The 22,615-nt window shown below is 40.7% G+C and overlaps 2 protein-coding genes across 13 annotated transcripts in view; one reads left to right on the top strand and one right to left on the bottom strand.

The window, feature by feature from the left end:
• Positions 1–22,385, top strand: LOC117329059. 12 transcript variants are annotated; one of them, XM_033886761.1, is made up of 7 exons: positions 6,502–6,570; positions 9,583–12,586; positions 12,711–12,741; positions 12,773–12,982; positions 13,239–13,542; positions 13,708–15,048; positions 15,149–16,183. In XM_033886761.1, exon 2 carries the CDS (start codon positions 10,565–10,567, stop codon positions 12,290–12,292), a length of 1,728 nt encoding a protein of 575 aa, XP_033742652.1. In that variant the 5' UTR covers positions 6,502–6,570; positions 9,583–10,564; the 3' UTR covers positions 12,293–12,586; positions 12,711–12,741; positions 12,773–12,982; positions 13,239–13,542; positions 13,708–15,048; positions 15,149–16,183. The 12 variants fall into 12 exon arrangements, 7 of the variants coding, with proteins under 7 accessions (XP_033742653.1, XP_033742652.1, XP_033742648.1 ...); XR_004533097.1 differs by lacking the exons at positions 6,502–6,570; positions 9,583–12,586; positions 12,711–12,741; positions 12,773–12,982 and adding exons at positions 12,995–13,193; positions 17,948–18,115; positions 18,471–19,971; positions 21,620–22,385 and having other exon boundaries at positions 15,149–17,466; XR_004533098.1 differs by lacking the exons at positions 6,502–6,570; positions 9,583–12,586; positions 12,711–12,741; positions 12,773–12,982 and adding exons at positions 12,995–13,163; positions 17,948–18,115; positions 18,471–19,971; positions 21,620–22,385 and having other exon boundaries at positions 15,149–17,466.
• LOC117329058 (arginine--tRNA ligase, cytoplasmic-like) overlaps positions 1–22,615 on the bottom strand; it is a 162,592-nt gene that overhangs the window by 81,307 nt on the left and 58,670 nt on the right. The gene's annotated exons all lie outside the window — the stretch shown is intronic.

Genomic DNA, 22,615 nt, shown 5'->3' on the forward strand with positions numbered 1-22,615 from the left:
CTCACTATACAAGTATGAGGTGGGAGGAACAGATAAACGGAGATGTAAGTAAGTGCTGTCAGAGATCTATAAGGGATATAGATGGTTGGCCAGGCACACTCTAGCCAGTCACTCCAGATTTCTGTGGATCAGTACAGATGTGTGTCAGCACAGCTCAGCCTATTGGATGGTAAGCAATATGAGGAGGCATGAGTTATGCCTTTAACAATGACATATACTGAGTAATTTGATCAGATCAATCTCAACAGTGTTGGGAGTATATTAATATCAATTGGCTTAGGATATACCCTGAGTGATGGCACAGCTTGCATCAGGTGGTTTTATAATGCGTGGATGCATTATGATATTATGATAAAATCATTGTTTGTTCTGCCTACAGATAGTTTTCACTCGCAACAATTCCAGCTCTAATGACAAAAATGTTTCCAGTAATTTGTTCTGTATCCTAAATGGCAAGGTGTGGTGACATTTCTATAGCTGTCATCAGGATTTGTCACAGCACACTAACAGGGGATGGAATGGCCCTGTGAGGGCGAGATTGAGAGCTTCTGATCTACTGTGACATATAGAGGGGCCAGACTACAGGCTAGGGCAGCATATGTTACAAGCCACATCTGTGCAGCTGCCTGTTGCTTCCACACCAGTCTCCCATCAGTGTCACCAGTACAAGGATAACCTGGCGCTGTCCATGACCTGACTAGACCCTGTCAACAACTCCACCTAGGATGTTTGATTCCACTAACCTTACAACACTTTTAAGGATAAGAAAGGTGTAAAAAGGTAGGTTTATAAATCTGACAGATGACTTTCAGGTCTAATCAATACATTAAGTCTTACTGGTTTTTCTTCTTTCTTCAATAAACAGAGGTCAACTCTTTTCAATGCATATATAAACAATGACTGGTTGTTCATTTTAATTAAATTTTGATCATTATTTGGAACTTGATTTTACTGAATTTTATTACAATTTCTTACCTGTGCAAATTGTCCTATCTGAATGCTTAAGTGAAATAGATCTCATTTAGTGTTAGCATAGCACTAAAAATAACACAAAGAAAGTGACTAGTATGCTCACTTGTTTACAAAAGGTTAGTCGCTCTCAAATTTGACAGTATTTTGATTTGCCTATGGAATTAAAGAGAATGTCTATAATCAACAGTTTGACTATCCTATAGGCAGACTAATGATGACATATTACAAACTGGTATGTATTTGTTTTGTAATTCACACAACATTACATTAATAATGTAAACAGTCTTTTTGTTGTTAACATTGGCTCACTATACACAGATAGTCTTTATAGACAGGTGTTCAACCTGGCTCACTATACACAGATAGTCTTTATAGACAGGTGTTCAACCTGGCTCATTATACACAGATAGTCTTTATAGACAGGTGTTCAACCTGGCTCACTATACACAGATAGTCTTTATAGACAGGTGTTCAACCTTGCTCACTATACACAGATAGTCTTTATAGACAGGTGTTCAACCTTGCTCACTATACACAGATAGTCTTTATAGACAGGTGTTCAACCTGGCTCACTATACACAGATAGTCTTTATAGACAGGTGTTCAACTTGGCTCACTATCCACAGATAGTCTTTATAGACAGGTGTTCAACCTGGCTCACTATACACAGATAGTCTTTATAGACAGGTGTTCAACCTGGCTCACTATACACAGTGAGGTAGTCCCTATCTACAGGGGTTTACTGGGTGTCTATATACAGTGAGGTAGTCTCTATCTACAGGGGTTTACTGGGTGTCTATACACAGTGAGGTAGTCTCTATCTACAGGGGTTTACTGGGTGTCTATATACTGTGAGGTAGTCTCTATCTACAGTGATTTACTGGGTACCTATATACTGTGAGGTAGTCTCTATACACTGTGAGGTAGTCTCTATTTACAGGGGTTTACTGGGTGTATATACACAGTGAGGTAGTCTCTATTTACAGGGGTTTACTGGGTGTATATACACAGTGAGGTAGTCTCTATCTACAGGGGTTTACTGGGTGTCTATACACAGTGAGGTAGTCTATCTACAGGGGGTTTACTGGGTGTCTGTACACAGTGAGGTAGTCTCTATCTATAGGGGTTTACTGGGTGTCTATACACAGTGAGGTAGTCTCTATCTACAGGGGTTTACTGGGTGTATATAGACAGTGACGTAGTCTCTGTATCTACAGGGGTTTACTGGGTGTCTGTACACAGTGGGGGGTAGTCGCTATGCTAACAGGGGTTTTACGGGGTGTCTATGACACAGTGAGGTAAGTCTCCTATCGTACAGGGGTTTACTGGGTGTCTATAACAGTGGAGGTAGTCTCTATCTACAGGGGTTTACTGGGTGTCTATATACATGAGGGAGTCTCTATCTACAGGGGGTTTACGGGTGTACCGATACACAGTGAGGTAGTCTCTATGTACAAGGGGTTACTGGGGGAACCTATAAATCATGTGAGGTAGACCCCCTTTCTATCGTAACAGGGTTGGTCACTGGGTAACACGATTAACACTAGTTGGAGGGGTGTAGTTCTCTATTTCAACAAAGGGTTTACTGGGTACCTATATACTGTGAGGTAGACTTTCTATGTAACATTTGGTCACTGTAACACAGATGTTAACACTATTTTTTTCTATCTTTACCAATGCATCACTTCTCTTTGAACACATCACAAATATCTACCCAATGCATCTATTTAAGTATATATACATCATTTCTCTACTTAACATCCTACATCTTTACAATTTTTATTCTTTTCACAGTTTTATTAGTGCACTAGCCCTTATTGTTTCCTACAGATCTGGATAAATCAATGAAATCTCACGAAATCAGATTTTGCCAACAGTGTTATAAAGTCTTAGTGAATCTACTGACTATGCATCACCCACTGGCTACACATCAATCATTTCAAAGTAGACATCAACATAAGTTATTTACACAATCAGCTTGAGAGTGGATGAATCTCAAAGCTTTCAAGTTCTGATCAGACCCAGGGTGATATTGTCGTCATGCCAACTTGTCCCCAGATACAGTTCTTTTATGTTTCTGTTCCAACAGACACACACTCATATCTATTGTTCCCAGACACACATTCCTAATCTCTACTGTACCCAGACACACATCCCTAATCTCTACTGTTCCCAGACACACGTCCCTAATCTCTACTATTCCCAGACACACATTCCTAATCTCTACTGTTCCCAGACACACATCCCTAATCTCTACTGTTCCCAGACACACGTCCCTAATCTCTACTGTACCCAGACACACGTCCCTAATCTCTACTGTTCCCAGACACACGTCCCTATTCTCTACTGTTCCCAGACACACGTCCCTAATCTCTACTGTACCCAGACACACGTCCCTAATCTCTACTGTACCCAGACACACGTCCCTAATCTCTACTGTTCCCAGACACACGTCCCTAATCTCTACTATTCCCAGACACACGTTCCCTAATCTCTACTGTTCCCAGACACACGTCCCTAATCTCTACTGTTCCCAGACACACATCCCTAATCTCTACTGTACCCAGACACACGTCCCTTATCTCGACTGTTTCCAGACACACGTCCCTAATCTCTACTTTTCCCAGACACACATCCCTAATCTCTACTGTTCTCAGACACACATTCCTAATCTCTACTGTTCCCAGACACACGTCCCTAATCTATACTGTTCCCAGACACACATTCCTAATCTCTACTGTTCCCAGACACACGTCCCTAATCTCTACTGTTCCTAGACACACGTCCCTAATCTCTACTGTTCCCAGACACACGTCCCTAATCTCTACTGTTCCCAGACACACGTCCCTAATCTCTACTGTTCCCAGACACACGTTCCTAATCTCTACTGTTCCCAGACACACGTCCCTAATCTCTACTTTCCCAGACACACATCCCTAATCTCTACGGTTCCCAGACACACATCCCTAATCTCTACTGTTCCCAGACACACGTCCCTAATCTCACTGTTCCCAGACACACATCCCTAATCTCTACTGTTCCCAGACACACATTCCCTAATCTCTACTGTTCCCAGACACACATTCCCTAATCTCTACTGTATCCCAGACACACGTCCCTAATCTCTACTCGTTCCCAGGACACACTCCTAATCTCTACTAGTACCCAGACACACGTTCCTAATCTCTACTGTTCCCAGACACACGTCCCTAATCTCTACTGTCCCAGACACCATTCCCTAATCTCTACTGTTCCCAGACACACGTCCCTAATCTCTACTGTTCCCAGACACACATCCCTAATCTCTACTGTTCCCAGACACACATCCCTAATCTCTACTGTTCCCAGACACACATCCCTAATCTCTACTGTTCCCAGACACACGTCCCTAATCTCTACTGTTCCCAGACACACATTCCCTAATCTCTACTGTTCCCAGACACACATTCCTAATCTCTACTGTTCCCAGACACACATCCCTAATCTCTACTGTTCCCAGACACACGTCCCTAATCTCTACTGTTCCCAGACACACGTCCCTAATCTCTACTGTTCCCAGACACACGTCCCTAATCTCTACTGTTCCCAGACACACATTCCCTAATCTCTACTGTTCCCAGACACACGTCCCTAATCTCTACTGTTCCCAGACACACGTCCCTAATCTCTACTGTTCCCAGACACACATTCCTAATCTCTACTGTTCCCAGACACACGTCCCTAATCTCTACTGTTCCCAGACACACGTCCCTAATCTCTACTGTTCCCAGACACACGTCCCTAATCTCTACTGTTCCCAGACACACGTCCCTAATCTCTACTGTTCCCAGACACACGTCCCTAATCTCTACTGTACCCAGACACACGTCCCTAATCTCTACTGTTCCCAGACACACGTTCCCAATCTCTACTATTCCCAGACACACGTCCCTTATCTCTACTGTACCCAGACACACGTCCCTAATCTCTATTGTTCCCAGACACACATCCCTAATCTCTACTGTTCCCAGACACACGTCCCTATTCTCTACTGTTCCCAGACACACGTCCCTAATCTCTACTGTTCCCAGACACACGTCCCTAATCTCTATTGTTCCCAGACACACATCCCTAATCTCTACTGTTCCCAGACACACATTCCTAATCTCTACTGTTCCCAGACACACATTCCTAATCTCTACTGTTCCCAGATGCACGTCCCTAATCTCTACTGTTCCCAGACACACGTCCCTAATCTCTACTGTTCCCAGACACACATTCCTAATCTCTACTGTACCCAGACACACGTCCCTAATCTCTACTGTTCCCAGACACACGTCCCTAATCTCTACTGTTCCCAGACACACGTCCCTAATCTCTACTGTTCCCAGACACACGTTCCCAATCTCTACTGTTCCCAGACACACATCCCTAATCTCTACAATTACATTATACAATAATGTTGATAAACAGCTTCTCAGTGTTAAATGTTATAGATATTCTTTATCAGTGTTTTTAATGTACCAGATTAATTTTTCAACTTAAAATAAAAATTCAGCTACAAAAGAAAACAGATTCAAATTTTTATTGTGAAAAAATTTTAAGAGGTGAATTAGTCAACAATATGTTACAATGCGTAGGGTTTTAATGTAATGGTACCCTTCTGTCTCATCAGTTGGTTTAATCCTCAACCTGGCTGCCTGTTCCTGTCATTTATAACTGGATCTGGTAGGATTTGAAACAGATACAAATAGGGTTTGTTCTCATCAATAAAACACTTGTTAATAGAGCAGGAGACAGCGGTATGCAGGGTTTAGCTACAAATTTTGTTTGTAGTTCGACCTGCAAACACTCATAGCGAAATCACCCGATATAAAAGCTGAAGTACCCAGTGTACTGAGCATACAAACATACTTTATCTGTATATAATCACTCAAACCTTAAGCTAAATGTCTGGAGACCCACCTGGTTTCTTAAACATGAATAAAATACAACTTTGCCACATCATTGTTTCATCTAAATATGATTAAGGTACAGCTAGTGCATCAACGCGCACCATACACATTCATTAGAATATGCCCAGTATATATGATGGCCGACATGTCACGAGAACTATGGCGACTGACTGTATCGTGTCCACATAATACATGTATATGACTAATTCAGTAGCACATGACAAACAATTTACACTTTCTCATATAAAGGAGAGTCCCCTTTCAAGGAAAGGTTTCGAGGAACAGTGTCAATAATGAAATCTATTAATCATGACTCCCAAACACAGGAAACGACGTATGGCTTATTTAACACAAAGTCATCATTATCTGTGTACACTACTGCGTGGGATTTACAGTACAGCTAACTATATGGGAACATCCTAATATTCATTTTAATAAACATTATCAATTTAACAGAAAAAAACCAGTCATGTTTTAATGACACTAAGAAATTAATACAAAGTATAGTAAATACGACAGTGTCACCAACTTTTTGTCCAAATAATGTGTATAATTGAGGAAGTGCAGGTGACCTTTACTTGACACCTCTTCCCTGACTGTAGGTGCACTGCCCACATGTCTCCCATATGTGTATCAACCATAGAGGGACAAACACACAATTCAGGTATTTATAGAATTATTTTGTTTAAGATTTAGAGAACAGTTATGGCAGTGTGAAAATTGTTCACTGTTCTGTTAAGTAAAATTGCTCTCACTAAATCAGAGTCTATCAGGTCGGAAATCTTTTGTAGAAAATATTTGTAAACATATACTATGAAATTTCACTATAACATACAGCTGAGAATGATTAATAATCGACTATGTGTTATATGTGCCATTGAGAGGCCTGTGTACTAAGAGAAGTCTATAGTGTCCAGGCCAGTGGATACAATTCTGTCTTTTTTATCTGCTGTGTGGTTACCACACAATGGAAATGTGGCCAGATGACTGTCAATGAGGGGTAAATTTTTAGCCTTTATCACAAGTAATTGTGGTATTTATACTGTGAGTGAGTCTAGGTCTATAATCAAGGTAAAAAACATGAATCACGTGTAAAATCTATGATGCCTTGCAGTGTAGGAATAATCAATTGCAATCTTCTGTCATTTGACTTTTTTCAACTTTTTTCAACTAAATTTTTACACACCTTTTCCTTAATTGTACATAATGTAATATACTGTATTCAAGTCCAATGGGCATACAACTCGATTTTGATCCTCAGAAGGTGCCAGGACATTATTCAATATAATCGTAAAATGTGAATCTGACAAAAACTGTGTATACAGTACCTTCCAACAGTATATAAAATTAACTATACTCGAAGAAGCATAAAATTCTGAATGCAACCTGGTTTGAATAGGTTTAGTTATAAACAATTTTAGTACCACATTATAAACCCCTGAAATTTAACAAGTCATCAGTTCAATTATGTGTTGGTACGTACCACAGGATAAATGTGGTCCCTGCATGAGCTTATCACAGGATAAATGTGGTCCCTGAGCTTATCACAGGATAAATGTGGTTCCCCTTACCATAGGATGAATGTGGTTCCCTTACCATAGGGTGAATGTGGTCCACTTACCATAGGGTGAATGTGGTCCCCTTACCATAGGGTGAATGTGGTCCCCTTACCATAGGGTGAATGTGGTTCCCTTACCACAGGATGAATGTGATCCCTTTACCATAGGGTGAATGTGGTTCCCTTACCACAGGATGAATGTGGTCCCCTTACCACAGGGTGAATGTGATCCCTTTACCATAGGGTGAATGTGGTTCCCTTACCACAGGATGAATGTGGTCTCCTTACCATAGGGTGAATGTGGTTCCCTTACCATAGGGTGAATGTGGTCTCCTTACCATAGGGTGAATGTGGTCCACTTACCATAGGGTGAATGTGGTCCCCTTACCACAGGATGAATGTGGTCCCCTTACCATAGGGTGAATGTGGTCCCCTTACCACAGGATGAATGTGGTCCCTGAGCTTACCACAGGATGAATGTGGTCCCCTTACCATAGGGTGAATGTGGTCCCCTTACCATAGGGTGAATGTGGTCCCCTTACCTGATTAGATGAATGCAGTAATAAACAGGATTAACTATAGGTAAACTGCTTTGGCCTTCCAATTAAATTTTGTTTACCCCAAATTCAGATAAATATTAGGAATCTGTACAACTTAATGCACCTGTAGAAAGGCAGGTGTCATGGGTATTATAATTGGAATAACAATTACTGAAATATTTCACAAAGTCTGACTTCTATAAGTAATCCCACAGAGCAGCCCTTTATAGAGAATTAGTACAACTTGATTTAACATGTGACATAATTTGTGTTTATGTATAAATTTGGGAATAAGACTCAAGACAATGGTTTAGCTGGCATTATAAAGTCAAGCCCTGGGAGTTTGTAATATATACAGTACAACAGGAATCATAATACTACAAAATGTATACTGTGTGCCCTTTATAATATAGCTACCTGCCACCAGACACCAAGATCTGGTCGTTGGTTCCCCTGGGAAGGATTTGTTTGTAGGTAAGGGAGCTAGGTTATCCATGTGGCAAACAATACCTATTTTTCAATGTATTAATATCAGAGTTGTTTGAGTTGTTTCATGCCTTTAAAACTGATTAATTAATATCAGTCAACTGTCAAAACTATTCAATATAGGGCCATTTAAAAATCACATCCAGAAGACCCCCATCTTATATCCACAAACAGTCCTGATCAAAGTATCCTTAATATATTTATTGTTTATATCGACAATCATGATCAGAAAGACACTCCATCTTGATCATTTGAATCATGGGTATGTTTGGATGGTCGACTCTGGTCAAAAGTCAAAACTTACTGAACGTATGATTTTCTAGCAATTTTCCTGAGAAATGGTTGCAAATAGTTAGGGTGACTGGTCATACCGTTAATGTTGGCACCAATTTCCAAATACCATTTTCCTTTGACGAAAACGGATGTTCCGCATGTTCTATCGCTTTGTTAACATGGAAGTTTGTTTCATATCTTTTGTTCTTGGAAAAAGGCATAAAAAAATACTGAAACTAAATTAGTTTTGCTTCAAACTCAATATAATGACAAACCAGACAGGAGTATTAAATTACAAGATGTACGTGTAATTTTCCCTACATGATGGCTCTAATAAGGCAACTACACTAGTCATTGCTGTGCTCAATAAGATACTCTCCTGACTTTTACCCTTAGAATTAATGTTAAGTCCTCTCCTAATTATATCTTACCATCCAGTCAAAAGGAAATTGTTTTACATTAATTTATTAAATTCACTGATGCACATGTAAAAGTATTTGAAATATAACAAAAATCAACCATAAAAATCATACATGCTGAAACTGTACATATTTTATCATCCTTATAATGGAATGTGAACTACCTATTAAACGTCATCTAATTTTAGTAGCAATACAAGTAGAATGAATGGATTTCTATTAAGTATCCTGAACAACCGTGGGCCACTCGCCACCATTTATACACAGTGCTGAAATACCTAATCTATATTTACACCACTTTGATGACCAGGAGATTTTGATGTCATCAATAAGAAGCTAATTAATGATGCATAAATGCTTTATTACCTGAAATTCAATGGCATATATCTCTCTGATTGTAGGAAGAAGAAATTCAGAAGTGGTCATACTGGTAAGGAGGAGGATATTGAGCGCACAGGAAGTCTCTGTGATTGTGTCTAAGAGGCGAAGGTGTATACAGGAAGTGCTTATACTTATTATGAGAAGGTGAATACGGCAAGGAATATCCCTCAAATCAATAACAATAGCAGCACGGGCGACCTCGGAGGTTATATCAGAAATCCTAACCCTGATCTTAAGTCAACAGCGAAATGAAAATGCCGACATGTAAACAAAGCAGCAATTTCAGGCATTTTTATAATTAATGCACGGCATTCAGAAAGATTCCATCATAAATAAACTTCCATATAATATCAAATTAATGATGAAGTGAGTTGGAGCACATCTGTGGACGATTCCAGACAACACTGCGAGAAATCAATTAGGATTCTCTCTCGTTATCTCTAATGTTTTTCAGCGTTTAGACGTAGGCAGAGGTCACACTGGAACCATATGTAATGGGCTATATCGTAGTGAGCAAATAAGTTGGCCATGGAAGAGATGTGAATGCCTGCAGCTCAACATATGATTGTGGTGACATCAAAATTGTGGACACATGATAGCCTGGTTCCGCAGTAACGTCTCCTCACCCAGAAATTACTGCCATCTGATCCAGTGTCATAATTTAACCTATAATACAAACTCTTCACCATCTCCAGGAACACATTAGATTAACAGCAAATCCATGTCATCCATACGATAGGATTCCTCTCATCAGCCACTCAATAATCCATATATAAGGTTGACATGCTATCAAACAGATTTAGAATATAAAACTCTCAGATTCTGATGACTAGAATCAAATAGTTCTTGGAAGGAAACAGATTACACATTGAACAATATAAAGACGTGATTTATGTGAAATAGTGAAAAACAACACTATATTAACAACTGAAAACTATCCTTGTTACGTAAAAAAAGGGAAGTGAAACAAGCTAAAATATCAACCAATTACAGATTCCTGCCATGATGTTTCCTATAGGAAATGATAGTGTTTCTATCCATCTTAATCAGAGTGAGACTAAGATGGAACTGTACTCGATTGTGTTGTCAACGACCATGCTGTGTCTGGCAATGGTGTTCGGTACCGGGGGTAACATTACCATCCTTGTGTCATTGTGTACCTACCGCCTGCTGAGGAAACACCATTACATCCTCATTGCCATGTTCCTTGTAACCTGCCTCATTCTGGACATAGTCTGGTGTCCCATGGAGATATATCATCTCATCCAACATCACCATGACAACACAGCAGTAGATGCAACCTTCACCTTTGCTGGACAAAGCCTCTACATTTTTCTTATCACTACAATTCTGTGCATTCTTTCAATAGTAAGTGTTCAAAGTTTGTGTAAGCTATCATCCAATTGGATTTCTCGACACTTTGTCCTGGCTCTGACATTGGCAGTTAGCCTCATTCTGGTCCTCAGTGTGGCAGTGGGCTATGGGGTATTGTCATCCATCAGGGAGGGAAACACCAAGCCAACTGAGTATCAGATTCTCAATGAAGAGTCCTATAACTACAGGATCATTGTCTACAGCTTCTCTTTGTGGATGGCTATATCATTTGTAATGCTTATAACTCTTGTAATCTGTAGGCGTAAAACTGCCAAAGATCTCAATGTGGACATTGCGTCTGAGTACTCGGAACCACCCACACCTGAACGACTTAACATTCCAACACTTCTCATCAAAGGGTCAGAAGAGGAAGGAAGTGACAATGAAAAGGAAGAGGACAAAAAGTCAATATCAAACTCTCAAAGATTTCTCAGTATGCAGGGTGCCAGTTCTACAAAAGAAGACAATATGTCGACCATTGGTGAACTTCCTTCACCATCAAAGTCGAAGATCTCCAGTAACCACTTAGGGGTCAACATGGCTGCCATTTTAGGTCGGAGACGTCACACCATAGGTCAAATCGGTCCCACAGGGCTAGATGTGGGCGAGAAAACCAAACAGTACAATTATGTGAGAAAGTTTTCAGTTGATATAGAAGCACTTCAAGCACAGCTAGAAAATCCCAAAGTTTATGGTGGTGCCATTTCTTTTCGTTCAGACACTGAGCTGCAAAAGTCTACACAGAATGATAACAAAATGGAGTTACCCCAGAGGCCCCACACACCTTTATTAGATATGAGACTATCTGGTCTTCATAAAACACAATTAGAGGAGAAAAACGAGGAAAATTCAGATGAGGAAAATGTTGATAAAGATGATGATGTGAGTAACAAGGAGGACTATGATATGGAAAATGCAAATCATATTTGTGAAAAATTACAAAACTCAAGTCATGAGACGCTAAGTCCACCCATTATAACTCTGTCTGAGACAACAGGTGATGAACTCAATGAACCGATGGCAGACAATAGGTTTAACAAGGGAATGAGTCACTATCGACTGACCTGTCTTTTACTAGTGACATTTGTGTGTTGTTTACTGCCAATGTTTATCACTGAGGCTGTACGAGGACTGTTGTCACAGCGAGCTTACATTAACATCCTCACCTGTACGATGTCCCTGTCTGTGGTACAGACTATCATATTCCCACACATACTCTTCTGTATGGATAACTTTACACACCTTGCTGTACATACTTTCTTTGGTAAGGTACATGCACAGGTAATGCACATGTGCTATGGACACCATCAGGTACCAACATCAGAGCACGTGGATATTACAGTTACACAGGTGTGATCAAAACAGGTAACGGTATGATCTGATTAGGAAGGATGTGACTTAGACATGTATGATTAGGACAGAGTGTGATCAGGGCAAGTGTAATCTATAACTGGTGTGATCAGGACAGGTGTAATCTATAACTGGTGTGATCAGGGCAGGTGTAATCTATAACTGGTGTGATCAGGCAGGTGTAATATATAACTGGTGTGATCAGGCAGGTGTAATCTATAACTGGTGTGATCAGGCAGGTGTAACCTATAACTGGTGTGATCAGGACAGGTGTAATCTATAACTGGTGTGATCAGGCAGGTGTAATCTATAACTGGTGTGATCAGGGTAGGTGTAATCTATAACTGGTGTGATCAGGGCAGGTGTAATATATAACTGGTGTGATCAGGACAGGTGTAATTTATAACTGGTGTGATCAGGACAGGTGTAATCTATAACTGGTGTGATCAGGACAGGTGTAATCTATAACTGGTGTGGCCAGGACAGGTGTAATCTATAACTGGTGTGATCAGACAGGTGTAATCTATAACTGGTTTGATCAGACAGGTGTAATCTATAACTGGTGTGATCAGACAGGTGTAATCTATAACTGGTGTGATCAGACAGGTGTAATCTATAACTGGTGTGATCAGGCAGGTGTAATCTATAACTGGTGTGATCAGGCAGGTGTAATCTATAACTGGTGTGATCAGGCAGGTGTAATATATAACAGGTGTGATCAGACAGGTGTAATCTATAACTGGTGTGCTCAGGCAGGTGTAATCTATAACTGGTGTGATCAGGCAGGTGTAATCTATAACAGGTGTGATCAGGCAGGTGTAATCTATAACAGGTGTGATCAGGCAGGTGTAATCTATAACTGGTGTGATCAGGGCAGGTGTAAACTATAACAGGTGTGATCAGGCAGGTGTGATCAGGCAGGTGTAATCTGTAACTGGTGTGACCAGGACAGGTGTAATCTATAACTGGTGTGATCAGGGCAGGTGTAATCTATAACTGGTGTGATCAGGCAGGTGTAATCTATAACTGGTGTGATCAGGGCAGGTGTAATCTATAACTGGTGTGATCAGGCAGGTGTAATCTATAACTGGTGTGATCAGGGCAGGTGTAATCTATAACTGGTGTGCTCAGGCAGGTGTAATCTATAACTGGTGTGATCAGGCAGGTGTAATCTATAACAGGTGTGATCAGGCAGGTGTAATCTATAACAGGTGTGATCAGGCAGGTGTAATCTATAACTGGTGTGATCAGGGCAGGTGTAAACTATAACAGGTGTGATCAGGCAGGTGTGATCAGGCAGGTGTAATCTGTAACTGGTGTGATCAGGGCAGGTGTAATCTATAACTGGTGTGATCAGGCAGGTGTAAACTTTAACTTGTGTGCTAAGGCAGGTGTAATCTATAACTGGTGTAATCAGGCAGGTGTAATCTATAACTGGTGTGATCAGGCAGGTGTAATCTATAACTGGTGTTATTAGGGCATGTGATCAGCAACAGTCTGATCAAGAAGGGTGTGATGTAGACATGTTTGTGATCAAGGCAGTGTGATTGGGACAAGTATTTTCTATACAGGTGAGATGGGCAAGACATATTTCTATAGTCAAGTGTGATAGGCACAGGTATTCTCTTGAAAGTGTGGTTTGGACGGGTATTCTCTAGACAAGTGTGACTGGGCAAGAAATACTCTCTAGATAAGTGTGATTGGGACAGGTACACTCTAGATAAGTGTGATTGGGACAGGTACTCTCTAGATAAGTGTGATTGGGACAGGTACTCTCTAGATAAGTGTGATTGGGACAGGTATTCTCTAGACAAGTGTGATTGGGACAGGTACTCTCTAGATAAGTGAGATTTGGATGAGAACTCTCTACAAAAAAAGTGTGATTGGGACAGGTACTCTCTAGACAAGTGTTATTGGGACAGGTACACTCTAGACAAGTGTGATTGGGACAGGTATTCTCTAGACAAGTGTGATTGGGACAGGTACACTCTAGACAAGTGTTATTGGGACAGGTACACTCTAGACAAGTGTGATTGGGACAGGTACACTCTAGACAAGTGTGATTGGGACAGGTATTCTCTAGACAAGTGTTATTGGGACAGGTACTCTCTAGATAAGTGTGATTGGGACAGGTACTCTCTAGACAAGTGTTATTGGGACAGGTACACTCTAGACAAGTGTAATTGGGACAGGTATTCTCTAGACAAGTGTGATTGGGACAGGTACTCTCTAGACAAGTGTGATTGGGACAGGTATTCTCTAGAACGGTGTTTTTGGGACAGGTACTCTCTAGACAAGTGTGATTGGGACAGGTATTCTCTAGACAAGTGTAATTGGGACAGGTATTCTCTAGACAAGTGTTATTGGGACAGGTATTCTCTAGACAAGTGTGATTGGGACAGGTACTCTCTAGACAAGTGTGATTGGGACAGGTACTCTCTAGACAAGTGTGATTGGGACAGGTACACTCTAGACAAGTGTGATTGGGACAGGTATTCTCTAGACAAGTGTGATTGGGACAGGTATTCTCTAGAATGTTGTTGTTTGGACAGGTATTCTCCAGATAAGTGTGATTGGGACAGGTATTCTCTAGACAAGTGTAATTGGGACAGGTACACTCTAGACAAGTGTGATTGGGACAGGTATTCTCTAGACAAGTGTGATTGGGACAGGTATTCTCTAGAATGTTGTTGTTTGGACAGGTATTCTCCAGATAAGTGTGATTGGGACAGGTATTCTCTAGACAAGTGAGATTGGGACATGTACTCTCTAGACAAGTGTGATTAGGATGAGAACTCTCTACACAAGTGTTGTTTAGATGGGGGGGGGGTGTTATTCTCTAGACAAGTGTGATTGGGACAGGTACTCTCTAGACAAGTGAGATTAGGATGAGAACTCTCTACACAAGTGTTATTTAGATGGGGGGGGGGGGGGGGTGTTATTCTCTAGACAAGTGTGATTGGGACAGGTACTCTCTAGACAAGTGTTATTGGGACAGGTACACTCTAGACAAGTGTGATTGGGACAGGTACTCTCTAGACAAGTGTGATTGGGACAGGTATTCTCTAGATAAGTGTAATTGGGACAGGTATTCTCTAGATAAGTGTGATTGGGACAGGTATTCTCTAGACAAGTGTGATTGGGACAGGTATTCTCTAGACAAGTGTGATTGGGACAGGTATTCTCTAGACAAGTGTGATTGGGACAGGTACACTCAAGGCAAGTGTGATTGGGACAGGTTTTCTCTAGACAAGTGTTATAGGGACAGGTACACTCAAGACAAGTGTGATTGGGACAGGTATTCTCTAGACAAGTGTGATTGGGATGGATATTCTTGAGACAGGTCAAATCAAGACAGATTTTATCTGGACACTGTATAACCAATAAAGAGAAATCAGGGCAGGTATGATCTGTTAACAGCAGGTATATGATTACATAAGGTATGTGTACAGGCTGGATGTAGAGGAGTTCAGGTGTAAGATGTCAAAAAGTAATAAAGATTTATAATCATAATGATATAATTATATAAGAACTTCCAATTTTGTTATTCCTGTCCATTGGCGTCCAGATCAATACAATATGTTTGTAAATGTTTATGTAGAACACATATATATATATTAAAATGTAGTGTATACATAGTCTAACTATATTTATCAAAATTTGTCCTTACAGGTAAAATACATATATTTCATTCCTAGATTGAAATCATCTCTTTTAGACTAAACAAAAGTTCATTCCTCATATTTTCTCCTAATTGGTAAAGATTTTGTAAGAAAAAAATTATGAAAATCCTAACAGAATTTTTGTACAGTAACTATTTACATTGAATGTTGTAAAAAGGTAAGTAAATGTTGATGTCATGTCTATAAAGCTTTTTAGGATAATCATGAGGAGAAATTGTGAGTTGTCTTTTATTGGTATTTCCTACACAGAATACACCTCACAATACAAAACGAATTGTACGTGACACATCATGGTGGACTACATTGTACAGTTGTGACACATCATGGTGGACACCAGTGTAGATTTATATTGTACAGTTGTGACATCATGGTGGACTACATTGTACAGTTGTGACATCATGGTGGACACCAGTGTAGATTTATATTGTACAGTTGTGACATCATGGTGGACTACATTGTACAGTTGTGACATCATGGTGGACTACATTGTACAGTTGTGACATCATGGTGGACACCAGAGTAGATTTACATTGTACAGTTGTGACATCATGGTGGACTACATTGTACAGTTGTGACATCATGGTGGACTACATTGTACAGTTGTGACATCATGGTGGACACCAGAGTAGATTTACATTGTACAGTTGTGACATCATGGTGGACTACATTGTACAGTTGTGACATCATGGTGGACACCAGAGTAGATTTACATTGTACAGTTGTGACACATCATGGTGGACACCAGTGTAGATTTATATTGTACAGTTGTGACATCATGGTGGACACCAGTGTAGATTTATATTGTACAGTTGTGACATCATGGTGGACTACATTGTACAGTTGTGACATCATGGTGGACACCAGAGTAGATTTATATTGTACAGTTGTGACATCATGGTGGACTACATTGTACAGTTGTGACATCATGGTGGACACCAGAGTAGATTTACATTGTACAGTTGGGACACATCATGGTGGACACCAGAGTAGATTTACCTGTATTATGGACAGCTGAATCCCCTTATCATATCATACCCATTCACCTATTAATCTTCTTAGCATAAACAGCTGATGAGAAAGATGTGTCCTTAGTTTATTTCTGATGACATATATTAATGCGGAAGTTCACATGTGGTACAGAATTACCCCTTAACATTGCCATTTATCTTCTTAAATCCATTTATCTACCTATCTAGTATCTATGAATTTATTCTGAGATCTTTCCATATGATCTCCATAATGAATAGCAATGCCAGACAATCTGGAGGTCCTAAAGTATTGGTGTCTGACCATACACATCACTGACCGTTATATCTACACTGATGGTCCTAAAGTATTGGTGTCTGCATGACCATACAGATCACTGACCGTTATATACACTGGAGGTCCTAAAGTATGAGTGTCATACCATACAGGTCACTGACCGTTATATACACTGGAGGTCCTAAAGTATGGGTGTCAGACCATACAGGTCACTGACCGTTATATACACTGGAGGTCCTAAAGTATTGGTGTCTATACACTGGAGGTCCTAAAGTATTGGTGTCTGACCATACACGTCACTGACCGTTATATACACTGGAGGTCCTAAAGTATGGGTGTCAGACCATACAGGTCACTAACCGTTATATACACTGGAGGTCCTAAAGTATGGGTGTCAGACCATACAGGTCACTGACCGTTATATACACTGGAGGTCCTAAAGTATTGGTGTCTGACCAAACAGATCACTGTCCGTTATATATACACTGGAGGTCCTAAAGTATTGGTGTCTGACCATACAGATCACTGACCGTTATATACACTGGAGGTCCTAAAGTATGGGTGTCAGACCATACAGGTCACTGACCGTTATATAAACTGGAGGTCCTAAAGTATGGGTGTCTGACCATACACGTCACTGACCGTTATATACACTGGAGGTCCTAAAGTATGGGTGTCAGACCATACAGGTCACTGACCGTTATATACACTGGAGGTCCTAAAGTATGGGTGTCTGACCATACAGGTCACTGACCATTATATACACTGGAGGTCCTAAAGTATTGGTGTCTGACCATACAGGTCACTGACCGTTATATACACTGGAGGTCCTAAAGTATGGGTGTCAGACCATACAGGTCACTGACCGTTATATACACTGGAGGTCCTAAAGTATTGCTGTCTGACCATTATATACACTGGAGGTCCTAAAGTATTGATGTCTGACCATACAGGTCACTGACCGTTATATACACTGGAGGTCCTAAAGTATGGGTGTCAGACCATACAGATCACTGACCGTTATATACACTGGAAGTCCTAAAGTATTGGTGTCAGACCATACAGGTCACTGACCGTTATATCTACACTGGTGGTACTAAAGTATGGGTGTCAGACCATACAGGTCACTGACCGTTATATCTACACTGGTGGTCCTAAAGTATGGGTGTCAGACAATACAGGACACTGACCGTTATATACACTGGAGGTCATAAAGTATTGGTGTCTATACACTGGAGGTCCTAAAGTATTGGTGTCAGACCATACAGGTCACTGACCGTTATATACACTGGAGGTCCTAAAGTATTGGTGTCTGACCATACAGGTCACTGACCGTTATATACACTGGAGGTCCTAAAGTATGGGTGTCAGACCATACAGGTCACTGACCGTTATATCTACACTGGTGGTCCTAAAGGTATGGGTGTCAGACCGTACAGGTCACTGACCATTATATACACTGGAGGTCCTAAAGTATGAGTGTCTGACCATACAGGTCACTGACCGTTATATACACTGGAGGTCCTAAAGTATTGGTGTCTGACCATACAGATCACTGACCGTTATATACACTGGAGGTCCTAAAGTATTAGTGTCAGACCATACAGATCACTGACCGTTATATACACTGGAGGTCCTAAAGTATGGGTGTCAGACCATACAGGTCACTGACCATTATATACACTGGAGGTCCTAAAGTATTGGTGTCAGACCATACAGATCACTGACCGTTATATCTACACTGGAGGTCCTAAAGTATTGGTGTCTGACCATACAGGTCACTGACCGTTATGTACACTGAAGGTCCTAAAGTATGGGTGTCAGACCATACAGATCACTGACCGTTATATACACTGGAGGTCCTAAAGTATGGGTGTCAGACCATACAGGTCACTGACCGTTATATACACTGGAGGTCCTAAAGTATTGGTGTCTGACCATACAGGTCACTGACCGTTATATACACTGGAGGTCCTAAAGTATGGGTGTCAGACCATACAGATCACTGACCGTTATATACACTGGAGGTCCTTAAGTATTGGTGTCTGACCATACAGATCACTGACCGTTATATCTACACTGGAGGTCCTAAAGTATTGGTGTCTGACCATACAGATCACTGACCGTTATATACACTGGAGGTCCTAAAGTATTGGTGTCTGACCATACAGGTCACTGACCGTTATATCTACACTGGTGGTCCTAAAGTATGGGTGTCAGACCGTACAGGTCACTGACCATTATATACACTGGTGGTCCTAAAGTATGGGTGTCAGACCATACAGGTCACTGACCGTTATATACACTGGAGGTCCTAAAGTATTGGTGTCTGACCATACAGGTCACTGACCGTTATATCTACACTGGAGGTCCTAAAGTATGGGTGTCAGACCATACAGGTCACTGACCGTTATATACACTGGAGGTCCTAAAGTATGGGTGTCAGACCATACAGGTCACTAACCGTTATATACACTGGAGGTCCTAAAGTATTGGTGTCTGACCATACAGGTCACTGACCGTTATATACACTGGAGGTCCTAAAGTATTGCTGTCTGACCATACAGATCACTGACCGTTATATACACTGGAGGTCCTAAAGTATTGCTGTCTGACCATACAGATCACTGACCGTTATATACACTGGAGGTCCTAAAGTATTGGTGTCTGACCATACAGGTCACTGACCGTTATATACACTGGAGGTCCTAAAGTATGAGTGTCAGCTAGACCATACAGGTCACTGACCGTTATATACACTGGAGGTCCTAAAGTATTAGTGTCAGACCATACAGGTCACTGACCGTTATATACACTGGAAGTCCTAAAGTATTGGTGTCTGACCATACACGTCACTGACCGTTATATACACTGGAGGTCCTAAAGTATGGGTGTCAGACCATACAGGTCACTGACCGTTATATACACTGGAGGTCCTAAAGTATGAGTGTCAGACCATACAGATCACTGACCGTTATATACACTGGAGGTCCTAAAGTATTAGTGTCAGACCATACAGGTCACTGACCGTTATATACACTGGAGGTCCTAAAGTATTGCTGTCTGACCATACAGATCACTGACCATTATATACACTGGAGGTCCTAAAGTATTGGTGTCAGACCATACAGGTCACTGACCGTTATATCTACACTGGAGGTCCTAAAGTATTGGTGTCTGACCATACAGATCACTGACCGTTATATCTACACTGGAGGTCCTAAAGTATGGGTGTCAGACCATACAGGTCACTGACCGTTATATACACTGGAGGTCCTAAAGTATGGGTGTCAGACCATACAGGTCACTGACCATTATATACACTGGAGGTCCTAAAGTATGGGTGTCAGACCATACAGGTCACTGACCGTTATATACACTGGAGGTCCTAAAGTATGGGTGTCAGACCATACAGGTCACTGACCGTTATATACACTGGAGGTCATAAAGTATTGGTGTCTGACCATACAGGTCACTGACCGTTATATACACTGGAGGTCCTAAAGTATTGGTGTCAGACCATACAGATCACTGACCGTTATATACACTGGAGGTCCTAAAGTATTGCTGTCTGACCATACAGGTCACTGACCATTATATACACTGGAGGTCCTAAAGTATTGGTGTCTGACCAAACAGATCACTGTCCGTTATATATACACTGGAGGTCCTAAAGTATTGGTGTCTGACCATACAGGTCACTGACCGTTATATACACTGGAGGTCCTAAAGTATGAGTGTCTGACCATACAGGTCACTGACCGTTATATACACTGGAGGTCCTAAAGTATTGCTGTCTGACCATACAGGTCACTGACCGTTATATCTACACTGGAGGTCCTAAAGTATTGGTGTCTGACCATACAGGTCACTGTCCGTTATATACACTGGAGGTCCTAAAGTATGAGTGTCAGCTAGACCATACAGGTCACTGACCGTTATATCTACACTGGAGGTCCTAAAGTATTGGTGTCTGACCATACAGGTCACTGACCGTTATATCTACACTGGAGGTCCTAAAGTATTGGTGTCTGACCATACAGGTCACTGACCGTTATATACACTGGAGGTCCTAAAGTATGAGTGTCTGACCATACAGGTCACTGACCGTTATATACACTGGAGGTCCTAAAGTATTGCTGTCTGACCATACAGGTCACTGACCGTTATATCTACACTGGAGGTCCTAAAGTATGAGTGTCTGACCATACAGGTCACTGACCGTTATATACACTGGAGGTCCTAAAGTATTGCTGTCTGACCATACAGGTCACTGACCGTTATATCTACACTGGAGGTCCTAAAGTATTGGTGTCTGACCATACAGGTCACTGTCCGTTATATACACTGGAGGTCCTAAAGTATGAGTGTCAGCTAGACCATACAGGTCACTGACCATTATATACACTGGTGGTCCTAATATATAGTCTAACACACTGATTTTCCTAATATACAGGTTTTTGACCATACACACTGATGGACCTAATCTAAGGTCCCTGATCTTACACACTGATGGTCCTAATATACAGGTTTTTGATAAAAAAAATACTCTTATCCTGTAGTAAGACCTTTGAACACAGTATTAGCCCATTGAGCTTAAAGGGAATGGACTAATTTCAGGACAATGGAATCATACTTGTTATCTGACATACCTGTCAAGGGTCAAATGCTGACAAACTGGAGATCTCCAGTTTAAGGACTTTCCTCAACTGGAGATTGCGCGCGGCAATATTTTTACTAAACATACTGAATTCATCATCAAAAAACACACAAATTAATTGATTAATAGTATTCAATTTTATAACAAGTAAATGCAGCTGAGTTATTATAACTTGTAATGAATAGTGAATGAAACTACTGAACAGTAAATGAAAGTAGGATCAAAATCTCAGGATCGAGTCAGTGACTCTCAGTTGTAAAATCCTTAGAGTCAAATAAAAATCCTGAGATGAATTGTTTTCAAACGTATACTGATCAATTTTGAATGAAATGAAATGTAGCATATTCAAAAATATTAGTTCAATTGAATTTACCTTCCAATAATTCCATATATTGAATCAATAATAAATTTTTTTAATAATCTAAATATAGAAATTGAAGGCTCTTCTTTTTAAATTAAATCCATGTATAAGTTTCATTGAAAATAAAAGAAAATTAATCATCTTTTTTTTTTAGTTATGTTATTTCTCAGAAAACAATTGTCTAAAATCAGGAGAGAGAAAAAAAATATCCTGAAAAAATTGTCCATTTCCGGATTCCGGTGTCATATAAGATAAGTATCCCCCATAGGATTTCTATCCGGATACTTATCCTATGGCCATATATAGTACCCGGATACTAATCCTATGGCCTGTTTTAGTATCCGGGTACTTATCCTATGGGG

The sequence above is a fragment of the Pecten maximus genome, chromosome 6 (assembly GCF_902652985.1).
Source record: "Pecten maximus chromosome 6, xPecMax1.1, whole genome shotgun sequence".
Classification (NCBI taxonomy): domain Eukaryota; kingdom Metazoa; phylum Mollusca; class Bivalvia; order Pectinida; family Pectinidae; genus Pecten; species Pecten maximus.

Coding starts and splice junctions, on each gene's coding strand:
- LOC117329059 (XM_033886762.1), top strand. CDS start 10,565: ATGATGTTTCCTATAGGAAATGATAGTGTTTCTATCCATCTTAATCAG.